The 16,565-nt window shown below is 43.7% G+C and overlaps 1 protein-coding gene across 1 annotated transcript in view; it reads right to left on the minus strand.

Moving 5' to 3' along the window:
* Positions 1-12,816, minus strand: part of LOC105482207 (BLOC-1 related complex subunit 5) — a 109,814-nt gene extending 96,998 nt beyond the window's left edge. Inside the window, exons 1-2 of the mRNA XM_011742222.3 lie at positions 12,435-12,816; positions 8,309-8,452 (exon numbers count right to left, since the gene is read on the minus strand). Of these exons, the coding sequence (XP_011740524.1) occupies positions 8,309-8,452; positions 12,435-12,492 (202 nt within the window). The 5' untranslated portion in view covers positions 12,493-12,816. The remainder of the gene's footprint in view (positions 1-8,308; positions 8,453-12,434) is intronic.
* Positions 12,817-16,565: the final 3,749 nt, after the last annotated feature.

Below are 16,565 nucleotides of genomic sequence, written 5' to 3' on the forward strand. Positions count from 1 at the left end.
AATGGGAGACCTAAATCCAACCATATCAATTTACACACTAATTAAAAGGCAGACTATCAGCCTAGATATAAAACCAAGACCCTACTATATGCTGTCCACAAGAGATGCCTTTTAAATATAAAGACATAAATCGATAAAAATAAGTAAAGAATAGTAAAATGTATACTATGCAAATACTAAGTGTAAGAAAGCTGGAGTGGCTATATTGATACAAGACAAATTAGACTACAAGACAGGGGTAATAACACATCGATAGGACATTTTCATAAAGATGGATCAATATAATAATCATTAATGCATATATGCCTAATAACAGACTTTCAAAACATACAAAGTAGAAACCAATGGAATAAACGGAATAGACAAATTAACAAAAATGGCTGGATATTTGAATACCTCTCTTTCATTAAGTGATCAAATTAATGAAATAAATCAATACAGACAGACAAGATTTGACGATCACCCTTTCTTGACCTAATTGATATTTATAGAACACTACACCCATTAACTACAGAACACATTCTTTTCAAGTGCACATTACTCGCCTAAGAAGATTCAGTATTTGTTGAATAAATAAAATGAATAAATACATAATACACAAGCGGAAGATGGAACATGCTGAATTTAAAGTGACTGTATGGGCCGGGCGCGGTGGCTCAAGCCTGTAATCCCAGCACTTTGGGAGGCCGAGACGGGCGGATCACGAGGTCAGGAGATCGAGACCATCCTGGCTAACACGGTGAAACCCCATCTCTACTAAAAAAAATACAAAAAACTAGCCGGGCGAGGTGGCGGGCGCCTGTAGTCCCAGCTACTCAGGAGGCTGAGGTGGGAGAATGGCGTAAACCCGGGAGGCGGAGCTTACAGTGAGCTGAGATTCGGCCACTGTACTCCAGCCCGGGCGACAAAGCAAGACTCCGTCTCAAAAAATAAATAAATAAATAAAGTGACTGTATGGACAAACAGAACAAGTCATTGGACAAACAGAACAAGAAGTTGCAGCTGGCCAGGTGCAGTGGCTCACACCTGTAATCTCAGTGTTCTGGGAGGCCAGGGTGGGAGGTTTGCTTGAGCCCAGGAGCTTGAGACCAGCTTGGACAACAAAGTGACACCCCATCTCTAAATTTAAAAAAAAAAAAAAAAAATTAGCCAGGTGTGCCACATCTGTGGTCCCAGCTCCTTGGGAGGCTGAGGTGGGAAGATCACTTGTACCTGGGAGGTCAAGGCTGCAGGGAACTATGATCGTGCCACTGCACTCCAGCTCAGATAACAGATCAAGATCCCATCTCAAAAAAAAAAGAAGAAGAAAGGAAAAGAAAAAAAAGTTGAAGTTGATGACAGAGACTTACGATCATCTTGATGTCTATATTTCAGAATACTTAAAGCTCCTTAGAATCTTGGTTTTCCAAAAGAACACTAGGCAAAATGCTGTGCAGAGAGGAATAGAGACTAATGAATAGATTTAAAAAAACAAGAAAAACAGAATACCATTGGGTGGGGAGGTATCACAAGCTAAAGGAAGGGAGTTTTAACAAGTGGGATGGAAATCTGTGTTAAATATGGAAAAGAGGAGGAGGATGTGAACTGAGAAAATAACTTCATGCATGAAAAGAAAACACTAGTAATCCTCCAAAGCAGCAAATATGGATGAAACTATATATATGAGAGCCTATCCAGGGGAACTTCCCAAATGGCAGAGGTATCAAGGATGCAGGGACAGCATGTAGCAGCCATGGAGTCAGTGAGTTTAGCAGAAGAAATGAGAAAAGAGAAAGCACGGTAGCCAGGAGGGCAACTAAATCGAAAGGAAGTGTTTGTCTCGTTTTTAAGATGGGAAAAGCTATATATTCCAACAAGAGGAAAGAGGTCCACTAAGCTGGTTGCTAGACCCAAAAAAAAAAAAAAAAAAACCAACAAAAAAAGGCAGGAGCAAAGTCCCAGCAAATGGAAAGAGTGAAACAGAATGGCATTAAGTTTCAGAGAAAGGCATGGATACCCTCTCTGAGATATAATGGAAAGAAACAAGAATGGATGCAGGCACACAGAGATTTATGGGAGTGAGGGGGAAAATGAGGGTGTTCTGGTGAGACAGCTTCACTTTCTCAATCGGTTGAAAGCAACCATTCACCTAGTACTTCCCCGTCTTCTGAGTAAGGCTAACTCAATGCTGGTAAACAGCTATGTTTATTCTTGTTTTTGTTTTTACACACAACCCACACTTCTCTGAATAGCCATGATTAACAGCTTAACTGAAGAGCTATTACAAATACAAATCTATAAACTAATCAGGAATAAGTCATCAATCTTTCCGACATGGTATTTGGGGGAAAATAGACTTAGGATTACCCCTGGGTTTAGAGATGCCCTTTAAGCCATCCAGAGAAGACTGTGGCTCTGATTAAGATCCATTTTCTTGTCCCCTCCTTTGGCTGCCATTTTCCAATGCAATGATAAGGTCTGACAGCTGGTAGAGGCAGACATCTGATGAATGCAATGACTTTTATTTGTCCAGATGATAGAAGAATGTGAAGAAACTGGTCATTTGAAACCTAGCTTCATCATGCTCTCCTTATTTATTGCCCTTTTTCCATTGCTTCATTCTCCCCTAGCTACACTTTCAAGCTCTAATTCTCAATGTTCCGTGTGATTTGAAAGCTTTCACTGCTGTTCCATGAGATTTCGCTCCACTATGAAAGCCCCAGGCTCTTTTTAATGATCAAAATCTACTTCACATGCATCATGTTCTTAACCAAACACCAAACTCCCAATAAAGTTGCTTAGTATCATTTCAGTATCTACACTGTATATGTTTGATCATCCTTGTTACTAACAAAGACAGTCTCTTCCCTAGGCAGCAAGACAATCTCTTATGTTGTACCCAAGGTCAGTAACAAAAATGATAGCTCAGTTGCAAAGAATGTCACATGCACGCATGTGTGTAAATATGCATATATTCATCTACTAAGAGTCAACAGAATAATTATTTTTGTAACTTTTATATATAAAACATCAACAATATTACTTTTGCAAATATTTCCTTTCTATGGAATGACATACAATAGAGCGGGATTCATTAAAAAATATAAGTGGTTGAATTTCAAGTAAGAAATCTATACAGGGTTTGTTAACTTCTTGGAATCTTGCTAACTTACATCAAATCTACTATTTTGTCTTTGTGTTCTGTCACAGCCATTTGTGGCTACTTTCTAATTTTCTAATCTTTAATTTCCTATAAAATGCTTTACATGTCAAAATAAATTACTGATTCAGACATTGCTATGAAAAACAGAAATCCCTTTGATCAAAAAAAGGAACAGATATTTGGATTATGGAGCATAAATTATACTCTGGTATATTTATGCAAAAGGGTTAAGGCCAAAGAATCTGCTTGCTTATTAAAAATGCAAACATTACCTCAGTCATACAAATAGCCCCAAACTCGCCCAGCCACTGCCTCTGCAGATCACCCACCAGCATTAGCATTACATCATATGACATTATGAAACAATAGTGAACTCTGTGTAATACTTGAATATATTGTTTTGAAAGAATAAACTGTCATTAAGTTGAATAAAAGCTTTCTGAAATCAAACCTGGGGGGTACAGCCTTCACTGTGTGGCCTTTTTACTATTTTGAGGAATGGCCTCATCCTGAAAGCAGGAAAGGGGGAAAAAGAGATCAGAGTATAAAGGCGACAGTGATGTGTGGCCCCTGAAGCAGCTCAGGAGGCAGAGGGCAGGGCTTTTAATTATCAGGCAGAACAATGTCAAAGCAGGAGGCTCTGCAACAAATGCTGCACCTAAAAACCCAAACAACCTCATACCCACCACGCTAGTTCCTGTATATCCTAGTGATTTCTATAATGGGCTTTGCTGGAATTGGAAACGAAGTCTCATTCTACGCCCTGACGCAATCTTAAAATGTGCTATCACTTACAGCCATGTGACTTCAAGCAATTAACTGAAGCTATCTAGGCCTCAATATTTTAATCTATAGGCCGGGCGCGGTGGCTCAAGCCTGTAATCCCAGCACTTTGGGAGGCCGAGACGGGCGGATCACGAGGTCAGGAGATCGAGACCATCCTGGCTAACACGGTGAAACCCCGTCTCTATTAAGAAATACAAAAAACTAGCCGGGCGAGGTGGCGGGCGCCTGTAGTCCCAGCTACTCGGGGGGCTGAGGCCGGAGAATGGCGTAAACCCGGGAGGCGGAGCTTGCAGTGAGCTGAGATCCGGCCACTGCACTCCAGCCTGGGTGACAGAGCGAGACTCCGTCTCAAAAAAAAAAAAAAAAAAAAAATTTTAATCTATAAAAATGGAAAGAACAATAGCTATTATGTAGAAGCATGGGGGATAAGATACTATTATCATAATTACACTTATCATTCCCACCCCCTTTGCCTATCTTTCCTAATCACTGCCCAAGATGTTTCGTCTTCACAAGTGAAACATGAGCATTGCCTTAAATGCTCACTGGCTTTTTGCTTGCTGTAGTCTGGCCACAGCCACATGTTGTCATTTCTAGATTCATGCCATTCTCATCAAGTGGGGGTGCAGTGAGAGGATGAATTATAGAAACTATTTTCTATAGTATTTTTTAAAACTTGGGCCAGGCATGGTGGCTCATGCCTGTAGTCTCAGCACTTTGGGAGGCTAAGGTAGGAGGCGCACTGGAGTCCAGGAGCTTGAGACCAACATGGGCAACATAGTGAGACCCTGTCTCTACAAAAAAAAAAAATGCATTTTAATTAGTCGGGTGTGGTGGTGCACACTGTAGTCCCAGCTACTCTGGAAGTTGAGGTGGGAGGATCACTTGAGCCCAGGAGGTTGAGGCTGCAGTGAGCTATGATCTCATCTCTACCTTCCTTAACCAAATCCCAGATAACCTCTTCCTATAACCTGCTCCTTACTAGCCTTCCTCCTTCCTACACCTATTCTCAATGTTCTTAATAACCAAGGCTCAAGGAGGTGGAAAAACAAAGCCAGACAACCTAATAGTTGGTGGCAAAGTCCCAGTTAAAACTCATTTATCAATGAAACCAGGTCCAGTTGCATTGCATTAACTGTATCACATTAATTATTCACTTTTAGGGCACTCGGTGATGATTTATTTATTTTGAGACAGAGTCTTGCTTTGTCGCCCACACTGGAGTGCAGTGATGCAATGTTGGCTCACTGCAAGCTCCACCTCTTGGGCTCAAGCGATACTCCCACCTCAGCCTCCTGAGTAGCTGGAACTACAGGTGCCCACCACCATGCCCAGCTAAGTTTTGTATTTTTTGTAGAGACAGTGTTTTGCCATGTTGGCCAGGCTAGTCTCAAACTCCTGTGCTCAGGTGATCCAACCGCCTCGGCCTTTCAAAGAGCTAGGATTATAGGCATGAGCCACCATGCCCAGCCCTCAGTGATGACTTCAAATCTGAGGTTAGCTTCCCTTAACACCAAGTCTTCTCCTACATATTTCCCCTACTAGTGATTATCATAAAACGAATTACAGTTAATCCTTGAACAACATGGGTCTCAACCCCATGGGTCCACTTATACGTGGATTTTCTTCTGCCTCTGCCACCCCTAAGACAGCAAAACTAACCCCTCCTTTTCCTCCTTCTCAGCCTACTCAACGTGAAGACAATGATGAAGATCTTTCTGATGATCCACTTCCACTCAATGAATAGTTAATATACTTTCTCTTCCTTTTAATTTTCTTTTCTTTTCTTTTTTTTTTTTTTTTTTGGAGACTGAGTCTTACTCTGTCGCCCAGGCATGATCTCAACTCACTGCAACCTCTGCCTCCTGGGTTCAAGCGATTCTTGTGCCTCAGCCTCCCAAGTAGCTGGGACTACAGGTGCACGCCACCACACCCAACTAATTTTTGTATTTTCAGTGGAGATGGGGTGTCAGCATGGTGGCCAGGCTGATCTCGAATCCCTGACCTGAAGTGATCCATCCTCCTCAGCCTCCCAAAGTACTGGGATTACAGGCATGAGCCACTGCGCCTGGCCTTCCTTATAATTTGCTTCATACACTTTCTTTTGTTTAGTTTACTTGATTGTAATAATATAGTATATAATACATATAACATAAAATATGTGTTAATCAACTGTTTCTGCTATCAGTAAGGCCTCTAGCAAACAGAAGGCTATTAGTAGTCAAGTTTTGGGTAAGTTGAAAGTTATATGCAGATTTTTGTGGGTTTTTTTGTGGTTTTTTTCCCCCTGAGATGGAGTTTCACTCTTATTGCCCAAGCTGGAATGCAACGGCACAGTCTCGGCTCACTGCAACCTCCATCTCCCGGTTCTAGCAATTCTCCTGCCTCAGCCTCCCGAGTAGCTGGGATTACAGGCGCGCGCCACCATGCCCGGCTAATTTTTTGTATTTTTAGTAGAAACGGGATTTCACCATGTTGGCCAGTATGGTCTTGATCTCCTGACCTCAGGTGATCCACCCACCTCAGCCTCCCAAACTGCTAGGATTATAGGCCACCATGCCCAGCAGACTTTTTTTTTTTGAGACAGGATCTCACTCTGTCGCCTAGGCTGAAGTGTACTGACACGACTACTGCTCACTGCACCCTTGACTTCCTGGGCTCAAGCGATCCTCCTATGTCAGCTTCCCAAGTAGCTAGGACGACAGACATGTGCCACCATGCCTAATTTTTTGTATTATCTGTCAAGACAGAGTTTCACTGTATTGCCCAGGCTAGTCTTGAACTCTTGGACTCAAGTGATCCTCCTGCCTCAGCCTCCCAAAGTGCTGGAATTACAGGTGTGAGCCACCATGCCCTACTATTGTTAGCTTCTTTAGAGAATCACATTATTCCTCAAAATCATGAAAACTAAGAAGATGAATAGGCCAGGCGAGGGGGCTCACGCCTGTAATCCCAGTGCTTTGGGAGGCCGAGGCGGGTGGATCACCTGAGGTCAGTAGTTCAAGACTAACCTGACCAACATGGTGAAACCCCATCTCAACTAAAAAAAAAAAAAAAAATTTTAGCTTGGCATGGTGGCAGGCGTCTGTAATCCCAGCTACTTCAGGAGGCCGAGACAGGAGAATTGCTTGAACCTGGGAGGCGGAGGTTGCAGTGAGCCAAGATCACGCCATTGCACTCCAGCCTGGGGGACAAGAGCGAAAACTCTGTTTCAAAAAAAAAAAAAAATATATATATATATATATAAAAAACATATATATATATATATATAGTGTTATTTTACATAAAAGTCAGAATGTTTACCAAAGTCTAACCCTGAGGTCTGTAGGGAAGAAACTGAAAGCTTGTATTTCCTTATCTATGAAACAGATGAAGCACTGGTAAGAATAAGACAATATATGGATCATCTATAAAGCACCATTTGTTTTTGTTTTTTAAATAGTGTGGAACAGTGTAACATAAGATTTGACATCAATGAAGAAGGTTCAAGTTCAACCTCTCTATATGCCAGCTGCCTGATCTCACCCTAATCACTGAAACACGTTTAACGATGTAAGAATTAAAGGGATGATATGTGTATGAGGAGGGACCTCTTAATACAAATAGCTATGTAAATGTAAGATGTTTTACATTGTATTATACCAAGTTAAATAAACCAGGGCCTTATGTTCATTATTTCCTAATCTTTAGTGGGGGTGAGGGAGGAGGGAACTAAAGGACTCTTACAGCAGAAACACCAGTTAATATAAAATCATCTCCACCACTTAATGGAGACACGAAAATAATAAAGTTGTGGCCTTGGTGTCAAAAGGTAACTACCACAATATATGCTAACTGGGTGGGTAATCTCTCTTTTCAAACACACACTCTCACATAAAACAGCCGCCAGGATTAATTACAAGTGTATCAGTAGTGATGGAGATTTTCTCTATGGATCTGAACTAGTCCACCCACTGTCCGGATCACAAATAACAATGAAAATCTTTTCATGGGAATATAACAGGAAAGGGCCATTTTCGACCTCATTCATTCACTTAGTCCCTGTCTTATACCAGGTTCTATTTCAAGTGCTGGGAATTCAACAGTGAGCAAAAGAGGAAATACCTGCCATCATGGAGCTCACATTCTAGCAGAGAAATATAGACAGTAAACATATTTGCAATAGGTCAATGATAATTAAGGGCTATAGAGAAAAACAGGTAGGGAAAGGTCTGCAATTTTTAATTAGGGAAATCAAGAAAGGCTTCACTGAGAAGATGCCATTTAAACAAAGACCTAAAGGAGATGAGAGAGCAAAATAAATGCATACGTAGAAAGAAAGTAGTAGGGCTACACAAATCTCTCCAGCAAGTTCAGATAAAACAAAATGCAATCCTTTACCTTTCAGAAGGGGCTGGAAGGTTGGAATCTCTTGCAACTTGATGACATCGGGATCGTTGCTGACGTTCCGTGAGGCCTGGGAGCCCTGAGCTACAACCACAATATCATCCATCTTGGCTCTATGCTTGGCTGGTGAAGGAGTCACTGAAAATAAAGTTACACTGCTTAGGAGATGCGTATTAGTTAGGCACCTCTGCCTCACCAAGGCAGTTTTCGGTGTAGTGATTAAAAACAATAATTTTATACAATGTAGCTATCTTGCAGTTGGGGTTGGGGTGGCGGGGATGAATTATAGAAACTATTTTCTATAGTATTTTTAAAAACTCAGGCTGGAGCCAGGCACGGTGGCTCATGCCTGTGATCTTAGCACTTTGGGAGGCCAAGGCGAGCAGATCACCTAAGGTGAGGAGTTTGAGACCAGCCTGGCCAACATGGCGAAACCCTGTCTCTACTAAAAATACAAAAATTAACAGGGCATGGTGGCGGGTGCCTGTAATTCCAGCTACTCAGGAGGCTGAGGCAGGAGAATCATTTGAGCCCAAGAGGCAGAGGTTGGGGTGTGGTAAGATCACGCCACTGCACTCGAGCCTGGGCAACAGAGCGAGACTCTGTTGCGGAAAAAAAAAAAAACCACCACCTCGGGCTGGGCGTGGTGGCTCATGCCTGTAATCTCAGCACTTTGAGAGGCTGAGGCAGGAGGATCACCAGCGTCCAGGAGTTCAAGACCAACCATAGTGAGACCCTGTCTCTACAAAAAAAAAAAAAAAAAAAAATTCTTTTAATTAGTCAGATGTGGTGGTGCACACTATAGTTCCAGCGACTCAGGAAGCTGGGATGGATCACTTGAGCCCAGGAGGTCAAGACCGCAGTGAGCCATGATCACACCACTTCATGGGTAAGAGAACGACAGTCTCAAAAAACAAAACAAAACAACAACAACAACGAAAACCCTCAGACATTACAGGAATTTATTTTATTTTGATGCAGAGCCTCACTCTGTTGCCAGGCTGGAGTACAGTGGTGCAATCTCCGCTTACTGCAACCTCCGCCTCCTGGGTTCGAGTAATTCTCTTGCCTCAGCTTCCTGAGTAGCTGGGACTATAGGCACATGCCACCACACCCGATTAATTTTTGTATTTTTAGTAGAGGTGGGGTTTCACCATATTGGCCAGGCTGGTCTCAAACTCCTGACCTCGTGATACAACCGCCTTGGCCTCCCAAAGTGCTGGGATTACGGGTGTGAGCCACCGCACCTGGCCCATTACGGGATTATATAACATGAATAAACTTCTTTCGTAACTAAACGTTTTCTTTTTCAGCACATAAAAGTATAGGCAGATTGTTTTCATTTTCTCCTTCTTTAATTATCCTGATATCTTGACATATATATATATCCCTATTTCTAAAACGAGAAATAAAGGGTACAAAATTTAACTGGGACTTGCCCAAAGTCAGCAGTGCTAGAAAGTTAGGAAAGGAATTAGAGGTCTCTAAGTTACTGGTACACAAGGCCCATCTCCGCGACACTGGAGTTGCAAAGCTGTCTATCCACCCTACCACATCAAGCCAGCTATGTTAAGTCCAGGAAAACACCCTGGTCTCAACCCCCAAATGACTGGCCTATTCCAGAGGCTTCAGCCTCTTTTTTTTTTTTTTTTTTTTCTTTTTTTAAGTCAACGTGGCTGGGCACGGTGGCTCACGCCTGTAATCCCAGCACTTTGGGAGGCCAAGGCAGGTGGATCACTTGAGGTCAGGAGTTCGAGATTAGCCTGTCCAACATGGTAAAAACCTTATCTCTACTAAAAACACAAAAATTATCCAGGCGTGAGGTCCCTGTAATCCCAGCCACTCAGGAGGCTGAGGCATGAAAATTGCTTGAACCCGAGAGGCAGAGGTTGCAGTGAGCCAGGATCATGCCATTGCACTCCAGCCTAGGCAACAGTGAGACTCTGTCCCCCCCCCGCCCAAAAAAAAAAGTTTATTATTTAAACTCCTGGACTCCAGCAATCCTCCCACCTGGGCGTCCTGAGTAGCTAGGACTTCAGCCCCCTCATTCTTAAAATTATAGCATTAGTCCAGGGCAAAAATAGCCAGTAAGTCCATTCTAGGCTGAGGCAAAAATCAGAAATTTGGAGGACAAAGGAGGAGATCAATTCAGGTTCCTTGGGAGAAAGTAATCCATTTGGAGGGAAGTGATTCATATTATAAAGGACTCCCTGGACCAAGAAATCATCCTCTCCCCCAAATATCTTCCAGACTGGGGCATGAATGAATCTTTAAAGTGTTTTATGCTCTAGAAGGTAATATTCGCAGGCTCATTATAGTCATATCTCAAAGGTTAATCCAGGGATGCCATAGAACTGCTCTGTCTCCTAGAAGCTCGTTTCCAGAAGCTTGGCATTCCCTTTTTTAGAAAAATCTCTGCTGCTTTTATTTCTTTTCAAGAAATATTTCTTTACCTGTTTTGGTAATTTACCTAGCATTTTACAAAAGCCATGCCAGAAATCTTTCCTGCAATAAATTGTGATTCCTCCTTCCCCAGATGCCAGAGCAAAGGGGAGTTCGAAACATTCCAGCTAGCCTCTACTACCTTATCTGTAAAATGGGATTACTGCAAAAATTCTATGTAAATGTATGTAAAGTACTTGGCACAGGGGAATAGGCAAATTCTTTTTTTTTTTTTTTTTTTTTGAGACGGAGTCTCGCTCTGTGGCCCAGGCTGGAGTGCAGTGGCCGGATCTCAGCTCACTGCAAGCTCCGCCTCCCGGGTTTACGCCATTCTCCTGCCTCAGCCTCCTGAGTAGCTGGGACTACAGGCGCCTGCCACCTCACCCGGCTAGTTTTTTGTATTTTTTAGTAGAGACGGGGTTTCACCGTATTAGCCAGGATGGTCTCGATCTCCTGACCTCCTGATCCGCCCGTCTCGGCCTCCCAAAGTGCTGGGATTACAGGCTGGAGCCACCGCGCCCGGGGGAATAGGCAAATTCTAACACCGGAAATGCGCAAATGCTGCTGGTTCATGGGCAAGCAAGCATATTAAAAAGATGCCACACCGCTTCCCCCCAAAATATGTTTCTGCCCTGCCATAGAGGCAAGAATGTCAGATGTCACAATGATTATATTTCTTACAACAAATATGACACTCTGGGCCTTCCAAGGAAATAGAAAAACGTAGCAAAGCTAATAGACGCTGCCCACCATTCAAAGCTGCCCCAATCCAGTCCCCCAGAATGTAGGTCTGAACTAGTCTTGAAGGTCACACTTCAAAGTGAAACACCCTTAGATCTATTAGCTTGCCTATTTATGAATTACAAATCCTATCAAGAACAGAGAACTTCTAAAATCGGGGACTCTTTTTAGGACCCGGATTAACCAATTTGCATTAGCAACCCCGGAGCTTAGCCAAAGCACTCCCAGCTGTCCTGGCCTGCGTGGGTAACAAAAAAATCAGCAAATGGTCCTCAATTAAACATCAGCTGTTTTATGTATTGAACACTCACTGTATCGCAAACACAATAATCCTCCCATTCTTGTCTCAAACGCTTAGAGGAATCTAAAATTCATGGACAGGGAACAACAATGGAAAACACCAGAGCCTTGCTGTCTGGTCAACCTCTGTAAGATTAGAAAAGGACCAAGACACCTTCTGAGAAGAAAAAGCTGTTTCGGAGACCTCTGCACTCAAGAGTTCAAATAAGTGGACACCTATCACATATCCCTTCAGAAAAGGAACCTCTAACACCCGTTTTTAAGAAACAGCCTGTTCTTAGAGGTCCTATAATCCATCCACCGTGTGAGCCAAATCTCACTACATCAGCCATGAGCACTGAGCCAAAAATTAATTAGGTCGTCTTTTAAACAGTAGGCTGTAGCTGGGAGAAACGGCTGTTTTGAAAATAAATAATGGGCACCGGCGCCCACGCTGGCTTAGCTTGCAGTCACAGGCACTTCCATCAGGGGAATCGAGGCCAGGACAGATGGTGACTTTTTTTTTTTCCCCTAGTAACATGGTGAGGGATTTTTCTGTGCGTTCCCGTCCGCAGTCCCAGACCCCACTAGTCTGGGAGGCAGCCCGCTCTGCAAGCAGACAGGGCGGGCTGGAGGGGGGGTGGGTTAGGACACCGACCTGAGGAGTTCAGATCGTTGGGTCGGCTCTCGGCCTCGGAGCTCTGCTCACTGCCCATGATGCCGGCAGCGGTGGCAGCAGAAGAACGGCGGGCCGGGCGGTCACCGCTCCGGCGGCGGGCGACAGGGCAGGGGCCAGGGACCGGGACGGGGAGGCAAGGCAGAGTCTGGGCGGCGCAGCGAGGCTAATGTGTGGGGCTGACGCGTCCAGCCCACGCAGGGGCCTGGGCGGCGGGGGGAGAGGCCCTATTTGGGGAACAGAAACGCAAGGAGGCGCGGCGCGAATGCACCCGGCTCGCCCTCCTTCTTTCCGGGAGCCCTAAGAGAACCTGCAGATGACACTGGCTTTGCCGCACCTGCGGCCGGCGGGCGGCGCCGCTTTCACTCACTGGTTCACGCGCCGCAATCTCGCTCCTTCCGGGATGCAGATGGGCGGTGCCGGCTACGCCCGACCGTCAGTTCCGGGTTAGGAGGCCCCGCCCCCGGCCCGAGGGAGGGGCGGAGAGACCCCCTCCTGCGACTTAGGGCGACGCCACCTTAAAGGGCCTGACCTCCTTGAAGCCAGAACTGCCGGAAAGGGTAAGCCCTTTCCTGTTGCGTCGCCTTGCAAACACCACCCACGCTATTAAGCGCTTCAATACCCACATGTGAGAACAACTTTACAAACAAGATATTTTTAACCCCGTTTTACAGATGGAGAAAAAGACGCTAGATAGACCCAGGATTCGAACCCACAACAGCGTGGATGCAAAGTTCATTTTTAATTCTGAAGAGCTGGGAGTTTAGCAGTGGACGATCAAACAAAAAAATTCCAGAAGGCGGTGAAGGCAGCAGCTGGAAATGAGAGAAAAATTAAGAAATAGAAAGTGCTGATTCACGTATTAGGGAGTGCACATCTTTAAAGAGAAGTGAAGAACCTTTTTGGCTAGGCGCTTTCTGGGGACCTTGACAGTTATCAACAAGTCACTCTGAAACTAACAAAAGGTGAGGAGGGAGTAATCCAGAAAGGAAACTGCCACTTTTACCAGGGCAAGGAAGTAGACCTAGCAATGCAATGCCATCAAGGAGTTAGCTGGCTCTGGAGTTCTCCGAACTTTGCAACTCATTTTATATTACGTTGTTTGCGTCAAGAAATTTCAAGTAGGCCAGACGCGGTGGCTCACGCCTGTAATCCCAGCATTTTGGGAGGCCGAGGCGGGCGGATCACGAGGTCAGGAGATAGAGACCATCCTGGCTAACACGGCGAAACCCCGTCTCTACTAAAAATACCAAAAAATTTAGACAGACGTGATGGCGGGCGCCTGTAGTCCCAGCTACTCGGGAGGCTGAGGCAGGAGAATGGCATGAACTTGGAAGGCGGAGCTTGCAGTGAGCCGAGATCGCGCCACTGCACTACAGCCTGGGCTACAGAGCGAGATTCCGTCTCTTTAAAAAAAAAAATTTTTTTTTTAAGTAAATGCCTTGAGATTTTATATGCATAAAATACAGTCTCAGAAGAAGTGTCAAGTAGACTAAATGATTTTTAAGTCCCTTCCACTCTACTATATCACAATAATTTCCCCTATTTTACCTTATTTAAGTTTCACAACAACCCTGCAGCCGGTAAGTAGGTGACTCCTCCATGGTCAGCAGGTGGTAAGTGGTGGAACTATTTAGGACTGTCTGATGCTCTTTCCTCACCATTGCAATACAATGAGAAAAATGCAAATGAATCTAAGTACCCTGGTCTCTGGGAATATGAAAATAGAGCGAAAAACTGCCTGAGAGATCAGGGCAGGCTTCTAGAAGGTTGTGTCTGACTCGTCTTGAGGTTTACATAAACCACACCAGGCTGATGGGACTGGGAAGGGCCCACTAAGCAGTGAGACCATTGCCTTTTGGAGAGTCCTTGCTTCGCCTCCCAGATTTCCTCTTTGAGGGTTAGGTGAGAGAAGAGGTAAAAGGGGTGAGGAATGGAGAATAACTCATTCTGGCTCTTGTTTCCCCCTTTCCACATAAAAGTATATTTGCCTTGTGTTCCATACACCAGTCCATACTGATGTAATGGTGTTTTTTATGCTTTCTTTTGGATAAACATTTCATTCTTAAAAAGATCTTCTATCCCATCAACTGATGAATGGATAAAGTATGGTATATCCGTGTAATGGAATATTTATTCAGCCAAAATAAGGGAAGGATGAAATACTGATACATGCTACAACACAGAGTAACCTTGACAACATTATTCAATATGAAAAAGGCCTGTCACAAAAGACCACATATTGTAGATTCCGTTTATATGAAATGTCCAGGAGAAGCACTACAGAGAGAGAAATATATTAGTGTTGCCTAAGGCCAAGGAGGGGTAGGTGGAAGGGAAATGTAGACTGACTATTACTGGGTATGGAGTTTCTTTCTGGGGTTGATGAAAATGTTCTAAAATTGTAATGATGAGTGCACAACTCCGAATATATTAAAAACCACCGTAGAGTACACTTTACCAGGGTAAATTGTATGGTATGCAAATTCTATATCCATAAAGCTATATTCAGAAAAAGAACATATGAAGATAAAATTCCTTTCTTCACTGGCTTAACATTTCTTGGGAACCTGAAATGTTCTAGGCACTTGCTACACGCTAAGAATAAAAAATTCAACAAGGCCCAGCCCCTGTACTTACAGTCTGGTGGCAAGAAAATTAAATGAGCATTTATATAACATAAGGAGTCTGCTGGAAGAGCTTTATAGCTAGGAAACATTTGAGATTGATGTCTTTTAGCACCTTTTAAATCCCTTCTACGTGAGCAGCAGACTATGTTGTTGTATATGTAATAACTAGCAATTGAACAACCTTTTTGAGTTTACAGGTCTACAGGTCTATATGTTAGACCTACATAAAAAGGTCTATATTATGATCTGTGTATAACGTAGATAACACTTTCCTAATTTTACAGAAAAGTTAAGTGATTTATTCTTGGTCACACAACTAGTAAGTTATAAAACCGGGACTCATGTTTTCAAAACTCATCATGTGTCTGTCCACTCCAGACTGACTCCTCTTCCCATGTCTTTATATGACCTGGTACTCCTAACCAACCAGGCTCCCAAGCCAGAAGCCTGCTTACTCTCAGCACCACATCCAACCAATTGTTGCATCCTGGAGAGCCTCTCTGTTAATTTCTCCTCTATGTCCATGCCCATTTCAGGGCCTTATCACTTCCATTTCTTGGAAGAGAGGCCTCTGGCCTCACATCCTTCAATCCATCCCTCCTGTGGCAGGTAGAGAGAATTTTCTAGAATATTAATTAGGTCTCTGGACTTGTCACTGCCCTGCAAAAAACCTTCAGAACTCCCCATGCCTTTAGGATAAAGTTTAAGATTTAACATGAAAACCTTCCTGCTCTGACCCCAGCCTCTCTCTCTGTTCTGTGTACACTGGTAACCTTCCTAACAGGCTGAATTTCCTGTGGTCATGCACTTTCCTCTTCCTGAAATATTCAGCCTTTTCCTCCTCATCTGCTAATAACTTCATTCTTCAATAATTAACTAACACCGCCTCCCAGAAATTGGGATCAGATGTCCCTTCTCTGAGCCTTTTTAGTTGCCATCTTCTATTATAACATTTATTCTTTTCTTGGGGAGGGCAGGGACAGGGTCTCACTCTGGTGCCCAGGCTGGAGAGCAGTGGTGCTATCATGGCTCACTACAGCCTCTACCTCCTAGGCTCTTAGGTGATCCTCCTGCCTCAGCCTCCCAAGTAGCTGAAACTACAGGCGTGTACCACCACACCAGGCCAATTTTTATTTTTTGTAGAGATGGAGTCTTGCCATGTTGGCTCAGGCTGGCCTCAAACTCCTGGGCTTAAGTGATCCTCCTGCCTTGGCTTCCCAAAGTGCTGGGATTACAGATGTAAGCCACTACACCTGGCCTTCATCACACTTATTGTTTACACAGCCGTTGATTTACTTGACTCTTTCACCTTCTGAGCTTTGAACATCTTGAAGGTAGATCCCATTGACATTATTGGTCTTTAATTTCCCCTGCAGGTGTGTAATACATGTTTTCTGATTACTTTTTAAAAAAATCTAAGCTCCACATAGATGAGACTTCTAACCCTCAGAGAAGAGTATCAAGAATCTCTTCAGGAAGTGAA

This window comes from Macaca nemestrina, chromosome 10, assembly GCF_043159975.1.
Source record: "Macaca nemestrina isolate mMacNem1 chromosome 10, mMacNem.hap1, whole genome shotgun sequence".
NCBI lineage: Eukaryota > Metazoa > Chordata > Mammalia > Primates > Cercopithecidae > Macaca > Macaca nemestrina.